Source organism: Eufriesea mexicana, unplaced genomic scaffold (assembly GCF_001483705.2).
Source record: "Eufriesea mexicana isolate 0111107269 unplaced genomic scaffold, ASM148370v2 scaffold3953, whole genome shotgun sequence".
NCBI classification, from domain to species: domain Eukaryota; kingdom Metazoa; phylum Arthropoda; class Insecta; order Hymenoptera; family Apidae; genus Eufriesea; species Eufriesea mexicana.
In genome coordinates, this window is record NW_016911957.1 from 515134 (window position 1) to 540704 (window position 25571).

General features: G+C 41.3%; 1 protein-coding gene and 1 long non-coding RNA gene across 3 annotated transcripts in view; one reads left to right on the forward strand and one right to left on the reverse strand.

Moving 5' to 3' along the window:
* LOC108551399 (uncharacterized) overlaps positions 1 to 3605 on the forward strand; it is a 14116-nt gene extending 10511 nt beyond the window's left edge. For both annotated transcript variants that reach the window (XR_001890478.1, XR_001890479.1), the window contains one exon: positions 3172 to 3605. This is a non-coding gene — a long non-coding RNA (uncharacterized LOC108551399). The remainder of the gene's footprint in view (positions 1 to 3171) is intronic.
* Tet (tet methylcytosine dioxygenase-like) overlaps positions 1 to 25571 on the reverse strand; it is a 207763-nt gene that overhangs the window by 21350 nt on the left and 160842 nt on the right. Inside the window, exon 3 of the mRNA XM_017905540.1 lies at positions 8649 to 8888. Coding sequence (XP_017761029.1) covers positions 8649 to 8888 — 240 coding nt within the window. The remainder of the gene's footprint in view (positions 1 to 8648; positions 8889 to 25571) is intronic.

The window sequence follows — 25571 nt, forward strand, 5'->3', positions numbered from 1 at the left end:
AATCTTCCCACACGATTCCAAACACTCCCAAATTTGTCGTCAAACTTCCTACATGATTGAAAACATCCCTAAATTTATCAGCAACTTCTACCAATCTTCCCACATGATTTGAAACACTCCCAAATTTAACAGCAATCTTCCTATGTAATACAAAACACTTCCAAATTCGTCATTGACCTCTGCTAATCTTCCCACACGATTCCAAACACTCTCAAATTTGTCGTCAAACTTCCTACATGATTGAAAATATCCTTAAATTTATCAGCAACTTCTACCAATCTTCCGACATGATTTGAAACACTCCCAAATTTAACAGCAATCTTCCTATGTAATACAAAACACTTCCAAATTCGTCATTGACCTCTGCTAATCTTTCCACACGATTCCAAACACTCCCAAATTTGTCGTCAAACTTCCTACATGATTGAAAACATCCCTAAATTTATCAGCAACTTCTACCAATCTTCCCACATGATTTGAAACACTCCCAAATTTAACAGCAATCTTCCTATGTAATACAAAACACTTCCAAATTCGTCATTGACCTCTGCTAATCTTCCCACACGATTCCAAACACTCTCAAATTTGTCGTCAAACTTCCTACATGATTGAAAATATCCTTAAATTTATCAGCAACTTCTACCAATCTTCCGACATGATTTGAAACACTCCCAAATTTAACAGCAATCTTCCTATGTAATACAAAACACTTCCAAATTCGTCATTGACCTCTGCTAATCTTTCCACACGATTCCAAACACTCCCAAATTTGTCATCAAACTTCCTACATGATTGAAAACATCCCTAAATTTATCAGCAACTTCTACCAATCTTCCCACATGATTTGAAACACTTCCAAATTTAACAGCAATCTTCCCATGTAATACAAAACACTTTCAAATTTGTCATTGACCTCTGCTAATCTTTCCACACGATTCCAAACACTCCCAAATTTGTCATCAAACTTCCTACATGCTAGAAAACATCCCTAAATTTATCAGTAACTTCTACCAATCTTCCCACACGATTCAAAACACTCCAAATGTATTACCAACTTTCACCAGAAACCTCCACTCAAGACACTTGTCTTTAATCCTTCATTCCATCAACGACCTCAAACTGCCGCTTAAACATCCATTTCCATCCCTCGGTAATCACACTCCAAGCATCATCTCGCTGCTTCCAAGCCAAATCCTAGGATCAATGATACGATACAGTCTTAGACTCTACCAGCCTCTGCTCTGGTCATCTGAAAACACTCGCCTTGCTTTTCCCTTAACCTAGAGTCGTTGCTTTCGCGGAACCTCCCTAGGGTCAGTCAGTCCAATCCCAGAACTGAGATCGAACAGTTAAGCCACATCCGTTTATTCATAAACCACATATACTCATACCGTTTCATACCAGTTTTTATCACTGCACACGAGGTTCCCCATCATCTACATAGCGTGGACTCTTCAATAGTATCCTTACTAACACCAAAGACACTCTGCAACCACTCTAAACTTCATCCAACGATACGAGTAAAAAGAACTGATCGGTACTAAAGTTAACCAGCCACTGCTCAAGATCGTATTGTAGGATACCAAAGGAAATCGCGTAATGGCTATTGCCAACAAAAACAAATTGTAAACCGATCGATATCTTCTAGAAGCAAATGGAAAAGTTATTCTATACAACAAAATTGAGTTGCGTGACTCCCCTACGGGGAGGTGAAGCGTAGGTTAAGGAAAGCATAAAAGCGTGGTCCTTGACAACCAAAACAGTGTTCTTAGAAATAGGTTGTGACCAGCACAAGCGTGAGTCGCTTGGTGTTGGAAAGAGAGTTTTAAAAGAGTGCGTCTTTGTCTGTTTTCGTTTCGTTATCTTGGTGTTCTTTCCTTAAGTTAAATCAGTTTACGAGTTTTGAGTTTGTGTTATCGTGTTCTTGTTCTTTATTTTCGGTGTCTCGAGACCAGTTTCGCCATCCTACAGTATGTTTATCGTTCCTTCATCGACAGCCTTCGGAAGCAAGCCCTAATCCATCTGTATACATCCTCTGAACCCCTAATATTCGTCAATCCATCCTATCCTACTCACTCGTCGGTCACGTACAGTTGTCTCATCTGCGGTCTCGTCTCGTCTCGGACAGACTCTAGACTGGTCTCTTCTTCCGTTCTTCATCCGCTAGACCGAGTCGCAGAACAGGACCAGGAGCTGCGAATGCAGGGTGGCGCGGACGTGGATCGCGACAGAGCGAAAACCGCACGTGCTTCGCGGTCGGACGCAATTCGTGCACGGGTAACGAGCGTGCCGCGTTTCGCGGTTTCGGTTTACTGCATAATTGTGCGTCGGCCGCGCGGCCGGCTGTAACGTTGATTCCTTTATCGGCGACGATATTGCCAATTACCGTATCGCAGGGCTGACCGCGTTTACGCGCTCAGATAGCCCTGTTTAACGCGGGGAAACGCGCGATTAACACTGCGGCCCGCCGTTTATAACGCGCCGGAGTGTGCCGTGCGCGACGTGGAACACGTGTTCCATGAGAACCGGCCCTTTATTCCACATCTCCCTTTCTCCTCGACCCGTGTGTCTTTGCTTCTCCGGTTCGAGATCGTTATGCTTTTGGACGATCCATATATTCTTGCCTTTCTTAGATTTTCAAGAGTGTAGAAAGCGTAGACTTGACTGAAGATTGGCAGAGTTTTGCGAGAGATTAGCATGTTTGTAGATTATGCGAAATGGCAAACGTAACAGGGAGAAAATTCCAAAGTTATATCGATAAAATTAGAAAATAATTCTACGATATGCTTATTCGAGTTGCGAGTCGCGGTGGCGCTAGTGAGTTACGCGGAAGATCGCTTATTCGTGGAGGGGTCGAAGATCCTTGGAATTTGGTGAGGTAGTATATTGATTTACATTATACACTGTGATTTAATTCTAGAGACATATGCACTAGAAAAGTATTTAATTTTAATAAAGGTACGTAATTATTAAGCATGACGATGGCAGCGTGACAGGATTTTGGCGGATGATCGATCAAAGAGCGTTAAAGATTTGTGTATTAAACGACTGATCCTCTAGCACGTCGTTCCCAGTCGTAAAAGCTTCTTTTTAACAGGGAATCAAATGGAACAACCACGGATTAATTCGTTTTAAACCCCTCGCAAGTTCCGATATCACGACTGTTTTCAGATATAAATTTAACGACGAGCGAGCGGAATTCCGGGCAGGATTGAAATATTGGCAAAACTTCGTTCAACCCTGATTAAACATTGCTGGATAAAAAGGATTCGAGATGAAAATGAAGGTGGAGAGGAAATAGATTCTGAGGTCGACCAACCATCGTTACAATTCATACACTCACGAGTGGAATTTTTATGATCTTCGATCCATTAGCTATATTAAATTAAATCGCAATAATCGATTTTATTCCAACCCAATCACCAGAATTTAAAAATGCGTCTGTGAAAACGCGGGAATTCCGAAATAAATGAATTATCGGGTTCGAAATTATGACATGGATAAATTACTTCAGCTCTGATCAGATATATCAAGATCATGATTGGAAATCACAGAGTGAGGATTAGGGAGTTATGACAATTTTTTCGGCCTTCGATTTTACACTTTGAAAGCTCCACTTCAGCGTCACTATAAATTAAATGATAATAAACTTGGTTAATTAATAATTACTTCCTTCTAATCTTTCTGATATCCAACTTCCTCAACCACGATTACGTTGTACGAACTCAACAACCCTCGAAGAATTACCAAATTCGAAATATCCAGGAACTAAACTCGGATACCGAATCCATCGACCGATCTTGGTTAACAGGTTGAACATACCATAACCCTATTATCCGGGCAATCTCAGGAAATCTCAGCCAAAAATCTAGAACCCTGTACCGTGCCAAGTCCCTGGGCACGTTTCACCCACCCTCGATCCCGAATTATACATCGAAATGCCACCATGATGGCGATTTTGCCGATCCTAATTCCAGCGATCAACCAACGATTCAATAATGAGAACCGAAACCAAGGGACGGATTCAAAGAGACACAGTTCCAAAGAGGTATGGTATCAACGCGATATAGTTTCAAAGAAGTACCAAAGAGATACGGTTCCATTGGATGATTTCAAAGGAGGGTTCCAACGAAGTATAGTTTCAAAGGATAGTGTCAAAAAACGGTTCCAAAGAGGTACAATTCCAAAAAGACACGGTTCTACAGAGACGTGTTTCTAAGCAGGTACGGTTCCAAAGAGGTGCGATGCTAAACAGGTACAATTTCGAAGAGGTACGATACTAAACAGGTACAGTTCCAAAGAGGTACTATGCTAAATAGGTACAGTGCCAACGAGATAGGGTTCTAAATAGATACAGTTCCAAAGACATACGGTTCTAAAGAGAGGTGTTTCTAAACAGGCACAGTTCCAAAGAGGTACTATGCTAATAAATAGGTACTGTTCCAAAGAGGTACAATGCCAAACAGGTACAACTGCAAAGAGGTACGACGCTAAATAGGTACAGTGCCAACGAGATACGGTTCTAAATAGGTACAGATCCAGAGATAGGCTTGTAAAGAGGCGTGTTTCTAGACAGGTACGGTTCCAAAGAGGTACCCGATGCCAACTGGAGAGCTGGCCAGTGGAAAAGCGTACGAAAGAAGAGTGTGACGCGATGAGAATCCTGGTCAAGCTCTGGCTGGCTGTCGCGTTTTCGCGGTTTTTTCCCTCGTGACAAGGGCTGCGAGGAGATCGGCCGCCGAAATAACAGCATAACGTCGGGGCAAGGGTAGACTACCGGCAGACAGCGACTATGGGGGCGGTGACCGCCCGCCAACGCGAATCAATACCCGCAGGAACAGGAACCACCGACCTAGCGAGAGAGACAGCCATCGAGGGAGACAGAGGAAGCAAAGCGAGAGAGAGAGAGAGGACCGCAGAGAGAGGAGGGTAGGTCCCAGAGGCAGTGGCAGAGAGAACCAGAGAGGGGAAGGAAAAGCGAGCAGTATCAAGAGAGGAGCAAGAGGCGGCGGTGGAGGAGGTGGAGGCGGAGAATGACGGGCGGAGAGGAACAGGCCTGGCACACCGACGCACCCAGGGTGCAAACGGCGCGGAGCAAAGTGCCGATACCTGTGTCTCTACCTTCCGTCATTCCTTCTGCGGGTGCGCTGTCACTGTTTTTCACCCGTCCAGATTCGACACAGAACTTCAAAGGGAACGGCTGTTTCTGCTATGTGTGTAGATGACGAGAGACCGGGGTTCAGAGTACCTTGGGGTGGACTTTGGAATTTTCCGAAGAACTAGGGAAGCCTCCACGAGGGTCTGAGTTCTTCTGACAGGAGACGATGCTTTTTAGGGGTCCTGGATGATCAGTTTGGTAGATTCGTATGAAGATTGTTAAGGGACTGGGTCTCTGTGAGAGATAACCGAAGGAAGGAAGGTCTGGCTGAAATCCTGTGTCGCGTTGTCGAGGTAATCAAACGTGTCAGCAACGATCAAGAAGCTATCTCGTAGATAAGATCACGAAGTACCTGTGGGAGAAATTTTTTAGGCCGACGTGGGAGGTCTGTCTATATCTGGGTCTACGAGTACGTGCAGCCTAGTAGGCTCTCCCAGAACCCAGAAAGGATCAGAAAGTGGACTCAGGTTCCGAAGCATCGATGATCCACATGATCAACCGCAAATTATCCACGCTGTTAATATCCAGTGCAAGATTCAGCACTTCAATCAAGCACTTGGTCAATACTCTGTGAAAAATCTCAAAGAGCCGTAAATCCTATGTCTCGGAGTATCAATAACCGATTCAATCCTCCACCAATTCTTCACGCCGTCTCTCCATCGAAACAACAGCAAGATCAAATTATTCGAGCATATTCGACGAGAGAAAGAAAGAAATATCCAATCAAGAAGCAGAGAGAACCATAAATTGCCTCCTCCGTGCCAATCTAATCATCCGCAAATTATCCGCACTATTCCTTACACGAAAGAACAGTGTTTACTTAACCCTCGATGAGTATCAGGGGAAAATAACGCGGGAGGAAAAAGGAAGAAAGAAGCTACGAGCTCACGTACTGCGCGTTCGAGAAAAGAAGGCACAGCGTGTTTACATCCTAACTGTTGCTTATCTCCGCTGGCATTCCCTTGATCACAGGCAGTGACTGCTACTGGTCGAAAATCGTGACAAAGATCATCGGTCCCTGTCAAACACACTGTGCCTTCTTTCCTCGAACGCGCAGTAGGGAATTATTTTCGGTAAATAACGGTCACTGCGTATGATCAAGGGAGTATCCGCGGAGTTAATCAGCCGTGAGGATTTAACTAGGTTGTAGCTGGTTTGGTTTTGGTAAATATGCGAAAGATTTCCGTCTTGACACCTTCCATGTGACCGCAGCGTCAAAGTATTGTCGTCACGTGAGAGGTGATGCACGACCGATAAGGGTTAAACACGCCGTGCCTTCGTTTCTCGAACGCGCTGTACACGGAACGGCACCCAAACAGGCTCGAAGACGTTACACTTAGGAAGACCGGTAAACGCCCACTTTTAACCGTGTCCCTCACGATCGTGGACAGTAATGGAGCGGTAAATTTTCGCGGCTTGCTCCCCGCCTGTTCAGGGAACGCGTTCTCCCTCCGGGAGAGAGCAGATTGAATTCAGGGTTGAACGGGACGGCCTTGGACGGTAGCCGATAACCGAGCGAGTCGCGGATGAGCTCGTCACGCCACAGACGCCCGGGGTTTAACACGCGTACTTTTGCACATGGTTCATCCTCACACGTGTTCGCACGTGTTGCCAGCAGAAAACAGAGTCGGTGCACGCTCGGACAGACTGGTTTGCCCAGTAACCTCGCGGGCCGGCCAAAGAGGATCGGCAGAGGATGCACGCGCTCGAAACGAACGCGGAGAACCGCATTAGACGTTTCAACCTACTCCTCGCTCGACTTTCCTCTTCCTCTCGGGCTTTCGTTGAAAGCGACAGTCCGGATCACGGTCGCGCAGCAAGATCCTGGTTTGAGACGCTGCGAGCCGCGGGGTTGGGATCTTTGGTGTTCCGTGGTTTGGGTGTGGGTGGATTCCAGGATTCGCAGATCGTGTTTTAATTCTCTTTTCTTTTCCATGTCAGTCTTTGTGGTATATACCAAGTGGTATATCTTTTAGTGCAGTGTAGCTGAGCAAGGATCTTTGGTATTTCGTAGATTTGGATTTGAGAGGAACCGATGTCAATGACGTTCGATTAGTCTTTGGATTTATGTAAAATTGGACGAATTTTAATTCCTGTCTTTAATTCTTTTTTATTTTTCATGTCAATCCTTTTGGTATCCCCATAGCTAACTTGCGTTCCTTTGATGCTGCAGTCCATTACAGCTGAGCAAGGATCTTTGGTACTTCGTAGATTTTGGTTTGAGTTTGAGTGGAACCGATGTCGATGACGTTTGATTAGTCTTTGGATTTATGTAAACTTAATTAGTCAGAGATTTGGAGAGTAGGATCGAAGGATTTTAAGTTCCCCTTTTGAATTCTTTTCTACTTTTTGTCCCTGTTCTTATGGTCCAACATCAACTGATAGCCTGCGTTCTTTGGTGGAGCGCAATCCGATGCCAGGCAGCGAGAGAATAACAAGCGTATTCCCTTGGAGGGCGAAGACAAATTGAAGTAATGAACCGCAATGGTCTAGGTCAAGGTCCTTGGCCTGGCTTTAGCATCGGCATACACGAAATACGCCAAGGGGCCACACCGATAGGGCACTGTTTATTCCCTCAAGTGTGCTACGTGTTACATGCCGATATACTGTGCCAGATTACGAGAGAGGAGTGGCTAAGCAGGAAGGGATCGATGCTATCCTTGGGGACCAAGACGCCTGTAATCTCATCGAGGATTTTCAACTCCATTTGAGACCCCGCCAGACAATCGGACAACAGCCCTGTCACGCGAAGTGGTATGCGGCTAATTTCTCCTACGATCGATATATCCCACGGAATATTTCGCAATTCGTGATCCAATCGTGAGAATCAGAAACAAATTTCCTAAAGCTTCGAATTCTATCCGAACCTTCGAAATTCTTTTCTCGAGATCTCCAATCCTCCGAGTCGGAGTTCCCTTTGAGAAGAGATACGAAATTGGCGAACAACGTATCGACACGTTATATAATAACGTATTCGATATACTCTTCGCAGCTACACCCCACGAAGAAGAAAATATATTGGATCCAGAAACATTTCGAATGTCTGTATTTCCAAACGGAAATCTGGGATCCGATATTTTCCTGTGGTTTTATGCTCGAACTGCTATTTCGTTTGACCACGGTTAACGAATATTTACGCGAAAAGTTCCTCGAGTATGAAAAATTTCGACACTCTCGACATCCCGCGAAGATTCGAGGCTTGGAGAAACAAATCGAAGCCCTGCCGAAATAATAAACATCGCAGTGTGCAATATTTTCCCTAGATCCGCTGCATTCAAAAGTCGCTTCACGGGAAGACCGTAATTCCTTCCTTTATATTCTTTTCTACGAATAAATTCCTCCAACGAAACATTTACATTTTACGCGATATTACGTGCCATAAATAATACAAAGAGACGAGGGCAGGGGGATACGCGTCTGACGCGATATTCGAAACAGACATCGCCATTTTGACGGGTCTCGTAACGTCGAGAAGGAAAGCCAGACTCACCATAGAAACGACAGGAGGCGGAGGATTTCCGTTCCTAAGTGCCCCGGTTTGCTGGTTCGCCGCGGGATTCAGATTGTCCTTGGATTGCTGCATGGGATCCGCCTGATGAAGCGTTTGTTGCGTTTGCTGTTGCGGTTGTTGCTGGTGCTGCTGCAGCCCGCCTATTCCAGCCTGAGGACTGCCTAAGCCTGCCGGCGCGCTGTCCGGTGTGCTCACTTGTCGGGCGATCTTCCGATAACTCTGCAATCAGAAAATCAACCTTTCGTCAGGCCAAGTCAGGCAAGTGGAAATGTGTGTCAAGGATTTTTATCAATGCTAGAGCAGTATTAACTATTAAACGCGTTTTTCCAGCTTCCGCGAGCGTTGCCGGATAGGTACTCGAGGAACCAAGTGTCACAGAGCTGATCCTGTCACTTTTGCTATATCTTCGTCACGGTTCTAACTTGGAAATTGGACTTTTGTCAGTTCGAGGTTTGGATCGGGAATTTTAACCTTCGTCGGTCGTAAGTCACCTGACAGCCACGTGACAACAGTACTCTTTTTGCTGCGTGACGTGACAGCTGACAGGGCAGAAATTTTTCGAATATCTATCGAAGTCAGGTACAACCTAGTGAGAGTTATAAAACCTATAAAAGGCTAGCATCCGATAAAGGTTAAGTCTAAGCAGGGTTTCTTTGGAAGAGATCTAAGTCTCTGTCAAGTCTCTGTCAAGACTTCTGAAGGATTCAAGTGACACGTCTGGTAGTTGTCAAAGATATTCCATTTCAATCTTGCCATCATACTACTCATCAGAAGTTTTCATCAGAATATACGAAATTGCAGAGAACCAGGGACCACGCATGAACTCTGAAGAACATCGGTCAGCTGTCACGTATAACTCAAAGCTAACGCAACCAGAGACCAAAAACATCTATCCTCGAGAATAAAGACACGGAGTAAAGTGGAATAGTTACAAGCCAGCCGAGGACCATCCACTCACAGCGTGTACATACTCGTATCTACATTCTCCAAGCACGATTTGCGTCCAGTCGGTTACGTGATTTTCAAGCACGCTGCATCGCGACGAGCTACAACGAGCTACAAGGAGCTACAAGCTGGGTAAAGTACGGCTCGGGAAGATGGGGATCCGTAGGAGCGATGGGTACACGGAAAGAATCGCAGAAGGGGGTAGAATTTACGGGACAGAAAGGAGCAACGGCGCGTCTCGCGTCCAATTATCCAATAACTTTCATCCACGGAGGACGCGGCGAGGGTGGCTGAACGACACGCCGGTTCCTGGTCCCTCATCCGGGGCAAAGTGTTTTTCTTCTCTTCTGGATCACCCACGCGCGAGCGACACTGGACGGAGAGAGGAGAGGTGGCGTCGCTTTAGAAACGGCGAGGAAGGAAGGAAGGCAAGGCAGCAAGGCAGGATGGTGTGCGGCACGGTAGCCGGTCGTACGCCGGTGTGACCCTAATGCTAAAAATACCAAGGTGGCCTAAGTAGGCCGAGCCGGCTGAAACGGTTTCCATAGTTCAACAAGCGCCGCTGGCCGACAGCTATAACCGGCCACCCTGCCTCCTCCGGCGTCCTCCGCCTCCGTCATGCAAACTTGATCAATTATTACGACGTCCCTCGAGGTATCACCATCCCTCCTAGGCGTTCTGGGTACGCCGCTGGATGAAAATCTTCGACGGAACCGCGATGCTGTTGGCAGCAAGCGGGAATGTCGCTGTTCGTTTGAGATTAGGAATTTAGATGGGCTGGTGAATGGCTGGGATCAGGGTGACCTATTAACGAATTGGTGGAGGTTATGGTTAGGTTATGAATTAGATTGCGAGCCGAAATTTAAGCGGTGATTGCAGGGAGAGGATGATATTTGAATTGACAGGAAAGGAATTTTTATTCACAGTATATTGTTTATTGCGAGTATGCTGATATGTTGAATACCTGCTTTTTGAGGTTAGGAATTTGATTAAACGAATGGAGGATAATTTTTTAACGAGTTGGTAGAGATTATGGTTATGTTATGAATTAAATTGAGAGTGGAAATTTGAATTGAGACTATAGATGATTTAAATTGACAGGAAAGGAATATTTATTGACAGTATATTTAAGTGGTGAATGTAGGGGAAGAATGATATTCGAATTGACAGGAAAGGAATTTTATTGACAGTATATTTAAGTGGTGAATGTAGGGGAAGAATGATATTCGAATTGACAGGAAAGGAATTTTATTGACAGTATATTGTTTATTAATAGTATGATATGTTGAATACGTGTTTTCTGAGGTTAGGAATTTGATTAAACGAATGGATGGGATTAGGATAATTTATTAACGAATTGGTAGAGGTTATGGTTAGGTTATGAATTAAATTGGGAACGAAAATTCTAGTGGTGAATGTAGGGGAAGAATGATATTTGAATTGACAGTGAAGGAATTTTTATCGATATTATTTACTTTGATTTATTTTGATTTAGTTTCAATTTTGTTTATTTCTATTTAGTTGATACGTTCTGAGGACGAGAATTCCGTTAAACGAATGGATGGGATCAGGATAATTTATTAACGAGTTGGTAGAGGTTATGGTTACGTTATGAATTAAATTGGGAGCTGAAATTTGAATGGAGACCATAGAGGAAGAACGTGATTCGAATTAACAGGGAAGGGATTTTTAAATGTTATTGAATATACTTTATCGATATTATATATTTCGGTTTCGATTCAATTTATTTTCATTTCAACGTCGATGTTGGATACGTGTGATTTCCGAGCTTAGGAGTTTAGTTAGATGAATAAATGGAATTAGTGTGACCTATTAACGAATTGGTAAATGTCGGTAATGAATTAATAGCGTTACTTAAGAGATTAATTAGCGAGTATAAATGTAATTGGGAATTCCGTAGAAAGAATGTGATAAATAATTCAAACGAACATGGATAAAACATTAAAAATTTTATCGACCATCTTCTATTTCGGTTCCTATATCAAACACGTGTTTCTCATCATTCTCGAATACTTCCGAATTAATTAGCATCCAAGAAATTTAACCAATTTCTCTTTACATTAAAACCATCAAAATTCTATTAATACAGAAATTTCCATACAAATTTGTGTCCCATAGAATCATCACACGGTAATACGAAGACCGTAAAATCGATAGCAATGGACTCATTATCCGTCTACCGTTCGACCTTCAATTGTTTACAGCTTCGTACACATCACATGTCATGATTCACGATAAATATCCCATTCCAAGAAACTCCACTTCGAATTCCAACTACAACCCGAATCTCTTCAAATTTCCTTAAATCATTCCCGAAATCTATTAACACAATCCCATCTGGTTGCGACGAAAAACCTAACCTACAACCCACTCGAATCCCATCCACCAGCACGAAACTCATTTAACACCATTCGCATTACGCTTACATTAATTATACCCATACTCGTATCACTTACAAGGTACAAAAATACCAAGCTCGTAAAGTCCACGATCGTCGGACAGCCTTGAACAGTCAATCGACTACGCTCGAGGCCAGGCTGTGCCGAACCAGCAACTCCATTTTCAAACACCCTGTGTACCCTGAGCATAAACGACCATAACTCGAATGTCATTAACAACCACAACAAGTGTGCCCAAGTGTTCTTCTCACTATCGGGAACATTCATTGCCCCGTTTCCACGATTTCCACGATTTTTACAGCGCTGATCCTGCAAAGGGACCTGGACCACGGGTACCGCGAGGTCCACTGGGCATTTGCTCGCGCAAAGGGAAAAGACTTTCGTAATCCGATCGGCGACGATGTTACAGAATATTACTGATTGTATCGGACGGTGAATTTATTGGGTACGCCGCGCGGCTGGAAATTTATGCGACGGAATTCAATTTACATTTATGACAGGCCGGCCGCGTCGCGGTTGCCGCAACCTGCGGCCACACAGCGAATAAACAAGCAGCTCTTTATAATCTCGGCCGTGTAGTTGCTCGTCAACCTGAAACTGCGACCCGGCCATCTCGTAGAAATAATTCACACCTATCGGCCGGGATGAACTCCCGGTTCTTTCGCGAAACAGGCAGGCCCCGAGGGAGAACAGAGCCTTATCGTGGGCAACTTTGTTTCGTAATTGCGTTGATGGAGCATGATGACAGGTTGGACGGATTTATGGCCGATTCGAATTGAACTTGGGAGCTTTCGTTGATCGACACACTGGTAGACAAGCAGTCGAAGATGATGCTCAGGAGATGACGAGGATAAAGTCTGTTGGGTGGTCCGCGAGGGTTTCAGCGTTTTGTGGAATCGATTCCGATTTTTAAAACGATCGGAAATTGATCGCTACTGGCGAATAATAATTTTCTCGTCGCTTTTATTTTTTATAGGCGTTTTGAAGTAACATGGAGATGTTGGATTCTACGAGGATTATACGCGATGACCATTTCACGATTACATTGCAGAATAGAAGTTTTAATTTCTGGGTATTTTAAATCATTTTTAAATAAGTTGGTGATATGTATATTTTATATATTTTAATATTAATATATTAAATATTGGGACAGATATTTTAACCTCCAAAATTTTTTAAGTGTCTTTAAATAATATTAAAGTATCGGATTTCCTAAAAATCGCAAAGGATATTGCGTTAAAATGGCTGCATCGACTGAGATGTTCGAGCATTTTTATTTTCCGAATTTTTGAACAATTTTTAAGGCACACCTAAATATCACGTTTCCTAAAAATCACAAAGAACGTTGCTCCGAGATGAAGATCTTACGACTGTCTCGACCTTCTGGTCGTATTTCACAGCTGCGCTCCACCTCCCACCTCGCAGCAACCAAGGGTAGCGAGCAAAATAAATTGCACCATCGTCTTTCAATCGTTTCATTCTACTACGATGCGGAAAACATGGTCTTAACTCCTTTGACCTACAGGAATTTTATTCCCGACTCTTCCCTTATCAACAAAATTGTGGGTACTCTCAATGACCGGTATTAAGCTTAACAATGTCACTATAGGTTTTGCTTCGATCCCTGATAGGTAAACAATCATATCCACGGAATCATCGATACCCTTAACACACTCTTAATAAATTTCCAAGTGAGTCCAAAAACATTTATTCCATACGTATAATATTAAATTCGACATTAAATCTTGACACACGATCGATTAAATAACCGGTGAATAATTAATTGTTCGTATAAACGTTAAAATCAAGTAATTGAAGCGAAAACTTAATAAATTAGGTTAAGTGAGTTGAGTGATATCGGAGAATTATTTTCCAATTTTATCGATATAATCTTTGTTTTATAATTATATATATAAGCGAAAGAAAATCAATATTCCTAGAAGCAAACTGTATCAACGATAAATTTAATTTCGCCGGTGTCAAATTTAACACGACGCGAGAAGAGATACGGCATCACGAGCCACGAGACGACGCGTGTCAGAGTGAAACGAACCTCTGCGCACGCTCCGTCCTGTTCAAGACCCGCGAAATTCCGTTCGCGGCGTTAATGCCGGCCGTGCAACGGAGCGACAGCCTTGCGGGCCGGTTTGGAATTACCAGCGGCGCATCGATATCCGCGCTTCGATTTTCCGCGCTACCTGGCCAGGCATCGCTGGAATCGCGGCGCGTTACGCCGTCACGTGCGTGCATATACGCGGCACGCTTTATAAATAGACAAGGTCTCGGGCCCACGCTAAGCCACGGAGTACATTCGCTCCGAACGTCTCGTCGCGCCCGTCGAGATGTTTCGGTTCTCTTCGCCCCTACTCGACTTCTCACGCCCCCCCACTACTCGCTGGAACATCCCAGCTGTAACACGTGCCGCGAGAACGATGCCTCTTCCGTCGTGGATCGCCTGGAAATACGTTGCAGCAACGGAAACGTGACTTGCAGGGAGACCCGCTGGCAATTACGATCTGTGTACGTCTGATCGCGTTACGAAAGATCGGATTTCTCTTGTCCGACATATTTACCACGTTCGCGAGGCCTTTTTAGCTGGTTGCCCGGACTCGATGAGTTTTGTGATTTTAACGTTGCGTGGAGAGTGAGCGGGCAGAGGCTGACGGGTTTATTGTAGTCTCGAGGGATGGAGATTGATTGGAGATGAGCTGGTAATGGGGAGGGTGTTTTGGGAATGGATTTCTGTTCGAGCGGTTTCTTCTATGCGTTGGGGGAGCGTGGTTTTCAACGGGATCGGGTAACATTGGGGATTCGTGGGACGGTGAGAGGTTAGGTTTGCCAGGTAGCGGATGTTGTAATGTGTAGTTGAAAATTAGTCGATGTTTGACGTATGTTCTTGGGTAGATCGACTGCTTTATAGTTCCGTGTAAGATTAGTATAATGATTGGTTCGTATTATCGCGGTGGTGATCAGGTTATTAATCGCGTAATTTATTAGATGGAATTTTCTACAATCCTAGAATTAAAATTTTTTTACGGAAAGTTAATTTTAGTTAATCATGTAGAATGTTCGATGTATATTACGGTGTTCTTAGACTTGTATATTTCATGATATCTTACGTAATATTAATAATTAACTCAGTGTATCAAGACGGTGATTAATTTATTAACTATTTATTGGTTAGGTTAGCTGCTTCGTAGTTTCATATACAATTCGTGTAATGGTTGCTCCGTATTATCGCGATGGTAATTAATTTATTCGATGGTATTTTCTACGACCTTGAAGTTAAAAATTTCCAAGGAAAAATTAATTTTAGTTAGTTATATCAAAGATTCAGTTAACTGTGTTAAATTTGTTTGACGTATTATTATGTTCTTAGACTTGATGCATACTTCACGATCTTATGTAATATTCATAACTGACTCGGAGTATCAAGATGGCGATTAATCTATTAACTGTTTAAGCGTAATGTGTAGTTGAGAGTTAATCGGTGTTTGAGTGTGTTCGTTTAAAAACTTTTTAGGGAGATTTAATTTTAGTTAGCTCGATTGTCATTCGGGCAAATAAAACAAAATGAGGCGTTTGATATATTATTATGGTCTCGGACTTGTCAGATACTTTACGATCTTATGTAATATTCATAATTGACTCAGAGTATCAGGATGATGATTAATCCATTAACCGTTTAGCTTATTCGATAAAACTTCCTACAGACACGTATCTAAACGTTTCTGACGAAGAATTAATCTCAGTTAGGCCGATTTTAATTGAAGCAAATGAAAATGTAAAACAGCACGTATCGTGTAATAAATGACTAATTAATATTTAATATAAGCTCTTGACTATCTCGGATACTCGATGATCTTATATAATATACATAACTGACTGAAATTATAAGGATTATAAGGATTACGCGGATGATTAATATCTATCGACTATCCAACTTATGAATCATAGCCAGAAACTTAAAAATTCGTAAAAAAGATTATTGTAATTTAAATCGAGCCGATTTTCATTAGCTCGAACCTCATATTAAGGGATATGTGTATTATATAATATAATAAGAAATGAATTAATATTCGATATATAGGGTGTCTCAAAATTCACGCATGATTTGAATTTTGCGCCATTCGTGCGATAAAGTGTTGCCAAGGGAAAAAAAAAGATAGCGTGACAGCTGTCAGTTCAGGGTTATTAAAAATGAAGCGATACACGAAAAAACGCGTCTTTATTGTCTAGAAATATTTACAATTTTTAATTAAAAACCTGTTTTCTACTATAATTACTTCTCGCACGAATTTTGAGACATCCTATACGTTCTTGGCATTCTAAGCTATTTACATATTTAATTAACAGTGTAATTTATTAATCAAAATTTCCCACGGATCCAAAATTAAAAATTTCTAATCGAAGCTTAATTTCAGACGGATCCATTTTGAACCATTCAAGCAAATGGAAGTATGACGACGTATGGCAGGAAAACAGGATTGCTGAGTCGTTAACTCAAAGGTTATTTGTTGTAATAAACCTTGCAACGATGGTGTCAGGTGTGCTGCACGTGACAGGCCAATAATAATTTTTGGATTTTAGGGGAGTCAAGAGGTCGTGCTTGTGGATTTTAAGGGAGTCAAGAGGTCGTGCTTCGGATTTTGGTTTAAAAGGACCTGTTTTCTGGAGAGGCTCAGTCTTCAACCCGGTACAGTATAGACAGCATTATGGTAACCCATAAGAACACGTACGTAAGTGTATTTATATTTTTCACTAATAATAAACTTTATATATTCCCTTGCTATAGAACTATACACGGTTAGGTCCCTACGCGTTTTAATAAACGCTGCAATTTCATTCGAGAAATTACATTATTCAGCTTCAAGGATTCTCGATTTAAGTCTCATCACGCAGCAAATCCAATAACAAATGTCAAGATCGGTTAGACCAGTGACCGACTGACACCTGGAGGGACAGAGTGGAGAATTAAACTTAATTTTATTACGATATCGAACATACGGGTTCTTCGTAGACCGAGCGTGATAATAATTCTTAAACTCTTCGATAATTCCCGAGTAACTCATCGGATTTACCCCGTATCTGCGAATCAGGGCCTGTATTTAATTACTCGTTTAATTTCCTGTTCCTACGCGCGATCGGTATCATCCTGTCCACGGGAAAGCAGGCCTGACAGGGCCGATTAAGCAATTTATGATGGCCGTACAAGCGATGTCCGACGAATAAATTCTGCAAGTCGAATACCAGATCCTTCCAACGCGAAAGCTTCTTTTCGTTCGATCTTCAAGTTCCCTTAGTTAAATTTCACGTTTATACTAAACACTGTCAAATGACCAGTGAAGTAGAAGAGGAAGTAGAACGTCAAAAAATGGAACAATGTGACGAATTCATCGAAGAATCGATTATATATATATATAGCAGCTCAGGAAAGTATTCGTGACGCCATATTTGAAAACAATTCTTTAACCTAAAAATTCCGATTTTATCGAAAGCTACGCGCGTGCTTTCAAATTGGAATTTTTGAATTATAGTACTCTCTTGGAATTTGTATAACGTTTTAATACTTTCGTGAACCATCGTGTACATCGTCTACTTAGAGAAAGCTTCGCGATACCATTTCGAGGTTATGTTTACAAGTAATGGCGGTAAATACAAAAGACGGAAGGTTAGATAACTCGTTATGCTTTACATTCACCTATACTTCTATTAAAATCGGAATTTTTGAGTTAGCTTACTCTCTTGGAATTTGTATAACGTTCTAATACTTCGTGAGCCACCGTGTACATTGTCTACCTGGAAAAAGCTTCGCAATACCATTTTGAGGTTATGTTTAAAAGTAATGGAGGTAAATACAAAAGATCGAAGGTTAGGTAACTCGTTATGTTTTACATTCACCTATACTTCCATTAAAATTGGAATTTTTGAGTTAGCTTACTCTCTTGGAATTTGTATAACGTTCTAATACTTCGTGAGCCACCGTGTACATCGTCTACCTGGGAAAAGCCTCGTGATACCATTTCGAGGTTATTTTTACATAATTCTAGGAGAGACACGAGTCTCACGGATCCATCTCTGAAAACCAAACATTCTTGGTCGCTCGATACCTCCGAGGAGGGAAGAATACTCGCCAACAAACGGGATTACGTAAATAAAAATTAGCGAATTGCTTTATCTGTTCGCAACGCCAATCATCGGAGAACGGCTTCCCCACGGCAGAAACAATGCCGTGTGCCCCCGTTCGTGAACGAGGCGGTCGTTAATTCACGGTAAGAATGAGTCATGTAACGATTCGACTCGAGGTCGGTCGCCTAATTATTCCGAATGATTTCGCGAGGCGAAGACGCGTGTACACGCACTTCGGCCATTCCCTTTTCATTTCCTCCCCCTCTTGCGGTTTCGCACAATTTCGCGTCCTTTTGACGCAGTTTGGGGTCCTTTTTAGTCCCCTTCTTTTTCTCCCCTTTTATTTGGTGTCTTTGCTCCTTATCGTTTTTAAAAGGAAATTTTCGTCTCCTTATTCTATCTTTCTCTCTACCTCACTCGTTCTCTCTTCCTTTTTATTTAGTCTCTCTCTTTCTCTTGTAAAAAAATTTCGTCTTCTTATTCTTCCTCCCTTGTTTTAGAAAATTTTTACGACTCCTATTTATACTACCTCTCTTTCTCTTTACATTTTTAGTCCCTTTGACGTAAAGTTTAGGGTCCTTTTTAGTCCCCTTCTTTTTCTCCCCTTTTATTTGGTGTCTTTGCTCCTTATCGTTTTAGAAGAAAATTTTCGTCTCCTTATTCTATCTTTCTTTCTATCTCCCTCGTTCTCTTTTCCTTATTTATTTAGTCTCTCTCTTCCCCTTGTAAAAAAATTTCGTCTCCTTATTCTTCTCTTGTTTTAGAAAAGTTTTACGACTCTTATTTATTCTACCTCTCTTTCTCTTTTCATTTTTATTCTCTTTTTTATTCTGTCCCTCTCTCTTTCCTTTTAACAAAAATTCTCCTATCTTCTTTATTCTCTCCCCATATTTTAAACAAAAATCTTCCACTCTCCCTATTCTCTCTCTCTCTCTCTCCCGCTTAAAACTATTTGTCTCCTTCGAATTCTCTCGCTCTGTCTCTCTCTCTCTCCCCGCCATTTGCAAAAGACTTTCGCGCCTGCTGGATAATTCAAAAATGCGATAATATCGCGAAACAGCTATATTATTTCTCAGAATTCTTTCTATAGATCAATTTGAAATTCGCGGGAAAATGGCTGAAAAGGGAAACGGTTGCAACGACGAGCCGGGACCGTGGCAGCGTATTTGTGTTCGCAGGCAATACGTATGCACTCTGGCTACGTGTGCGTGAAAAAGCTTCTAGAGCTGGGGAGAGCTTTAAGTGCTCATCGATCGCCGTCGAAGATGAGTTTCGCGATGCCACTAACGACGTCGGCCATGGTTACGCTCGTAAACCCCGGCTGAACATCCGCGGGAATCCCCCGCCACGATTTTATTGTTCCCCTGGCGTGCACGCGCGTGTCATTGAGCGTGTCGTTAAAAAGCCTCCAACACGGTCTTTCATACCGTGTAATTTGTTCGCCATTTTAATCGCGGCCAGGCCGGTCCCGCCGATACGACGGCCATGATGCAACCTCTGCTCCTGGTTACCGTAAATTCGTCGCCCAATTAAAAGTTTCTAATTGTAATATCTCGCGACTGAAAGGGACACCGGTGTATTTCGCAATGCGACCCATGTCCGGGAAATTTCGATGCCTGGGTATGCGTATGATGCTAGTTTTCCGTGGAATGAGACGCGGATGGTGGTGATGGAGGACGCGTGGTTTGAAAGGGTCGATGGGGTGAATTGGGATTGGGACCAGAGTAAAAATTCGTATAGTTGTTACTCGTTGGGGGTTTGCGAATTTTTGGGAACGTTTTTGACGAAATTATTGCGACTTGTTTGTACGTTGTTACGAATTATGGGTTTTATCAAGGGCTAGTAGTATTGAGCTAGTAACTAGTAACAAGGAAGCGACATCTGCTGTTCATATATATAACTAGGTACAAAATAGCGGGAAATTCAATGTTAATATTCATTCTGTGCTGAGATAATCGTTCATTATTCTATCTCGGTGATCTAATACGATCTAATTTATACAAGTAACCAATTTTTAATCGATAAAAGATATTTTATTAAGGTAGATCACGGTTTCTTGTGATAAAAATAGTTTATTACATTGGTATGAAAGACATACTGCTTACTCTATCTCGATGATCTCATACATCTGATTCATACATTTAGTCAATCTTCAGTCAATAAATAAGTTTCAAACACCGAAGCATTCATCGACACAATTTTAGGGCAATTTTTATTTTTATTTCAATTCTCTACATTTTTAATTTCACCTACTAACTTAATCACCGATATTCCGATCCGAATGCTCATTTGCGGAACTAAATAGAACAATGTTCGTACCATCCAAGTCATACATTTAGCCACTTTTCAATCAATAAAAATTCCAGTTCTCAAACTTGAAACTTAAGACACCCAAGCATTCGAGATCATCATCGACACAATTTTCGAACAATTTTTATTTTTACTCCAATTTTCTACATTTCTAATTTCGCCGATTAACTAATGGCCGACATTCCGATCCAAATGCTCATTTGCGGAACTAAGTGGAACAAGGCTCATACTATCCGATCTATACATTTAGCCAATAAAATTCCCAGCTCTCAAACTTGAAACTTAAGACACACAAGCATTGAAGCCCATTATCGACACAATTTTAGGCCAATTTTTATTTTTACTCCAATTTTCTACACTTCCAATTTCACCGATTAAGTAATTACCGACATTTCGATCCGAATCCTCCTTTGCGGAACAAAACGAAACAAGGTAATATCGCCAAGCAGGTTTCTCCATTTTCCCGATTTCCTATGACCACATGGAGATACGGAACCCCCGATCTTGCACTCCAAAATGGCGCCATCGGACACGCGACTCCCTCGCGACACCTAGGTCCCCGGTGTCTCGATCGACGCCGATCGAGACGACAGATTGGCCACTTCAAAGAGTCCGAGTTTCCGCTCGGAAAAGAGCCCGGCCAGGATTCATTTTTCCAACGGCGCGGTACTAGAAGCGCATTTGCATCTCTCTGTTCGCGAGCTCATTTTTCCCACTATCTCGTCGGAAATAAATCTGCCCTGAGCCACGGAACAGGCCACAGCCGGTAATAAAGGAGGGAAAAAAAGGAAGCGGGATAGAGAGAGGGGGGAGAGGAAAAGGAGAAAAAGGAGGCAGAGTGGGGAGAAGGGGAAAAAAAATGGCGAACGACGGTTCTCCCTTTATCTGCGCCACGTAGCGCGGCTTTTTAATGACGGGCATAAGTAAAAGCGCATCCTGGCCTTAACGACTGAAACTGAGCACGGAAATTCATTAAGGGGAGGTCGAGATTCAATGATCCAAGCGCGTCCATGAATTTCGTGGATCACGCGCTTCGCGCCGCGCGTTTTTCATCCTTCCCGTTCAGTCACTCTGTCGCCATTCGTTGGAATTTTAATCCTTCTCCGTTTTTGCATTTTTTTCTTTGTTTTCTTTTTTTTTTTTCTTTTTTGGTTCTTTTAATTCTCGCCATCGCCGATTATTTCGAGCGAGAGATTTTTTCCTCACCGAAATTCGCCGAAACGATCGTGGAAGGAGATTAGCGTTACGGTTGCCGAGTTTTAATAATAAGAGGCTACTTCGATATGGCGCGGGTAAATAATGTTAATCGAAATAGCGTAATTAATAGGAGGTATCGAGAGTTGAATTAATAGGAATTACGTTTCTAATCGGATAAAGGGGATATTAATTTTCGTGCACAGTGGCTCGGGGGTTTTGATGAATGCGAAAATAAAATGATCGGAATTAGCGAGTTGACGTTGGTTTATCGTTATCGAGTGCGACTACCTTGAGAATTTTTCTTGCCCAGTTGATATTGGTTTATTTTTATCGCGGCGATTATTTTGGGAATGTTTGTTTAGGGCCGAATTCTTTGCTCTTGGGAATTTTCAAAATGAAGCGTTGATAAGTGGTAAAGATTAATATTCAGAAAATATTTTAAACAAATTATTGCTTTGATACACCTATGAGTAATCATTCTAATAATTTTTCTTAGGGGTTGTATTCGTCCTTTACAATTTTCAAAACAGAGTGTTGATCAATGGTGGAGATTAATATTCATGAAATATTTTAAACAAATTATTGCTTTGATACACCTATGAGTAGTCATTCTAATAACTTTTCTTAAGGGTTGTATTCGTCCTTTAAATTTTCAAAATAGAGTGTTGATCAATGGTGGAGATTAATATTCAGAAAATATTTTAAACAAATTATTGCTTTGATACACCTATGAGTAGTCATTCTAATAATTTTTCTTAAGGGTTGTATTCGTCCTTTACAATTTTCAAAATAGAGTGTTGATCAATGGTGGAGATTAATATTCATGAAATATTTTAAATAAATTATTGCTTTGCTACACCTATGAGTAATCATTCTAATAATTTTTCTTAAGGGTTATATTCAAAAATGGAGTGTTGATAAGTGGTAGAGATTAATATTTGGGAAATATTTTAAATAAATTATTGCTTTGCTATATCTACGAGTAATCATTCTAATAATTTTTCTTAAAGGTTGTATTCGTCCTTTACAATTTTCAAAATGGAGTGTTGATAAGTGGTAGAGATTAATATTTGGGAAATATTTTAAATAAATTATTGCTTTGCTACACCTACGAGTAATCATTTTAATAATTTTTCTCGAGGCTTGTATTCGTCGTTCTTTAGAATTTTGAAAGAGGAGTGTTAATCAGTGATAGAGATTAATATTTGGGAAATATTTTAAATAAATTATTGCTTTGCTACACCGACGAGTAATCATTTTAATAATTTTTCTTGAGGGTTGTATTCGTCGTTCTTTAGAATTTTGAAAGAGGAATGTTGATCAGTGGTGGAGATTAGTATGAAGATTAGTGACTTAAAATGTGTATTTTGGTGTATAATAATACGATGAATTTAAATAAATTATTGCTTTGCTGCAGCTACGGGCAATCATTTTAATCATTTTTCTTCTGGGTTGTATTCATGATTCTTGATTTTTTTAAAGGACTATCGATTAGTGATGAAGATTAATATCAAGATTAGTGCTCAGAAACGTGTATTTTAGTATATAATAGTATGATGAATTTAAATAAATTATTACTTTGCTCCAGCCATGAGCAATCATTTTACTAATTTTTCTTCTGGGTTGTATTCATCATTCTTGATAATTTTATAGAAAGATTGTCGATTAGTGATGAAGATTAATATTAAGATTAGTGATAAGGAACGTGTATTTTAGTACATAATAGTATGATAAATTTAAATAAATTATTGCTTCGCTCCAGCTATGAGTAATCATTTTAATCATTTTTCTTCTAGGTTGTATTCGTCATTCTCTATAATTTTGAAAAAGGAGCGTTGATCAATGGTAGAGAATATTCGGGTAGATAAAATACATATTAAACAAATTATTATCTCGCTTCAATTACATGTGATCATTTTACCAATTTTTCTACGAGATTAAATTTTGTCGACATCGATTACGGGATTTTAATAACTGCGAAAATAAAACGATACAAATTAGCCAGTTAATTGATTCATTTCGTGATTACTTTGAGAATTATTTTTTCGGCTTTTATCCATTATTCCTGTTATTTTTATAGCATAGTCTATCAGGGGTGGATATCAATATTAAGGTTAGTGATTTAAAACTTGAATTTTAATACCATAATAGTACGTCGAATTTAAATAAATTATCGCCTTACTCGAGCGACGAGTGATCACTTTTAATAATTCTTCGCGTTAAATCCATCGTTTTAGTTATTTCAAGGAACAATTCATGGTGATTGACATTCAACTTACAAAACCGGGACGTGCATCCTATATAATACCAAACCACAACCCGAAATCAATTTTACAAGAACGGAAAGTCTAAAATCACTCGAATCGACCGTCCCGCTCCAATTATATAAATAACCAAGCAACGATCTTTCTTCTCACTTAAATCTATTGTTCATCCATTCTTAATGAACGACAATGGAACGACTGGTTACTCGAATCAACCGTGTAAAACCGGAACTGAAGATATATTTCAAATCCGAGGAGTTAAACACTGATTAACTGGCTCGCAACTGAAATCCCCAAATTCCCCCAAATTTCCCAGAATTCCCCAAAAATCCCCACAAATTCCCCAAAAATTTCCCTCAAAATTCCCCAGAAATTCCCCAGTAATTCCCCAGAAATTTCCCCAAATTCCCCAAAATCGAATTATTCGCTTTTCGAACAGGCCAGCCATAAAGACCAATTATAGTTTCGCGTGTTGGAGGTAGATACGTGTATCCAAAACTGTTAGATCCACGAGAAATGATCCAAGGAATTCTTACGTTCCTGCATCGTGAAATTACGTACCGTGACGTTCGACCGGCGAGAAAAATATTACTAGATATAGAATATAAATTTGGAGCACGCAAGATACCGTCTATAACAAGACGCAGAACGCTTACATCATTGCGCCAATGCTAATCGACGTACTCGAACGAGTAAAAGCGAAACCGTGGTATCAGATGGCAGATAAAATCGCGGAGCAGCGTACGCAGTTCGACCATGACTCAGAAAGCAAAACTTGGACATTCTATTTCGATCGGTTCATCTAACGTTCTTATCTGGCTTCGTGTATCTCCGGATTTATCCCCGGATTTATCTCCGATTTATCTCCGATTCATCTCCGAATAATTATCCAACGCACCGGTCGTAATAAACGACGTCTCATTCGGCTAATTTACTCCCGCTAATTCTCCTCTCATTGCGCCGCTTTTATGGAAGGGAGGAGAGGAACGGGAGACGAGAGAAAAAGGAAAGCAGAGGTGCACGCGTTTTATCGCGAGTCCGCTAATGGACCCATCGGTAAGACCGGCGTGTCGCGATTTAGACGTGTCTGCGCGAACGGGATAATTAAACGGGGACATACGTAGAAAAATCGAACAGAGGCCACGGGGAGATTGCAGGCAATGTTTCACCATGTACATCGAACATTTAGGAATATTCAAACCGACGATAACGCGCACGAGAAGGAAGTCTCGAGATCATATCGGTAAATAAGAATAAAATTAGAAAATAACCGAACGGTGTGTACAGTACATACATTAAAATACGACGAAACGAAATAAGGTACGATACTAATTAAAAGATAGGAAGCTCCGATATAACACGTTGATTCATTTTTCCGTGCGGTAGCCTCCGCACGATTTTGCATTTAACTCACTAGCGCCACCACGGTCCGTATCTCCAATAAATATATCTCCCGATTATTCTCCAACTTTGCCGATATAATCTCGCAACTTCCTCCTTACCACGTGTACCATATCGTGTTAAATATTTCAATTTAACTGTACACATAATTCCCAAAGAAGTCCTCATTTCTTAGAAAGAATCTTTTTAATTACCAGCACGAGTGAACCTTCTTTACCGTAAGCGTAACAATTCAT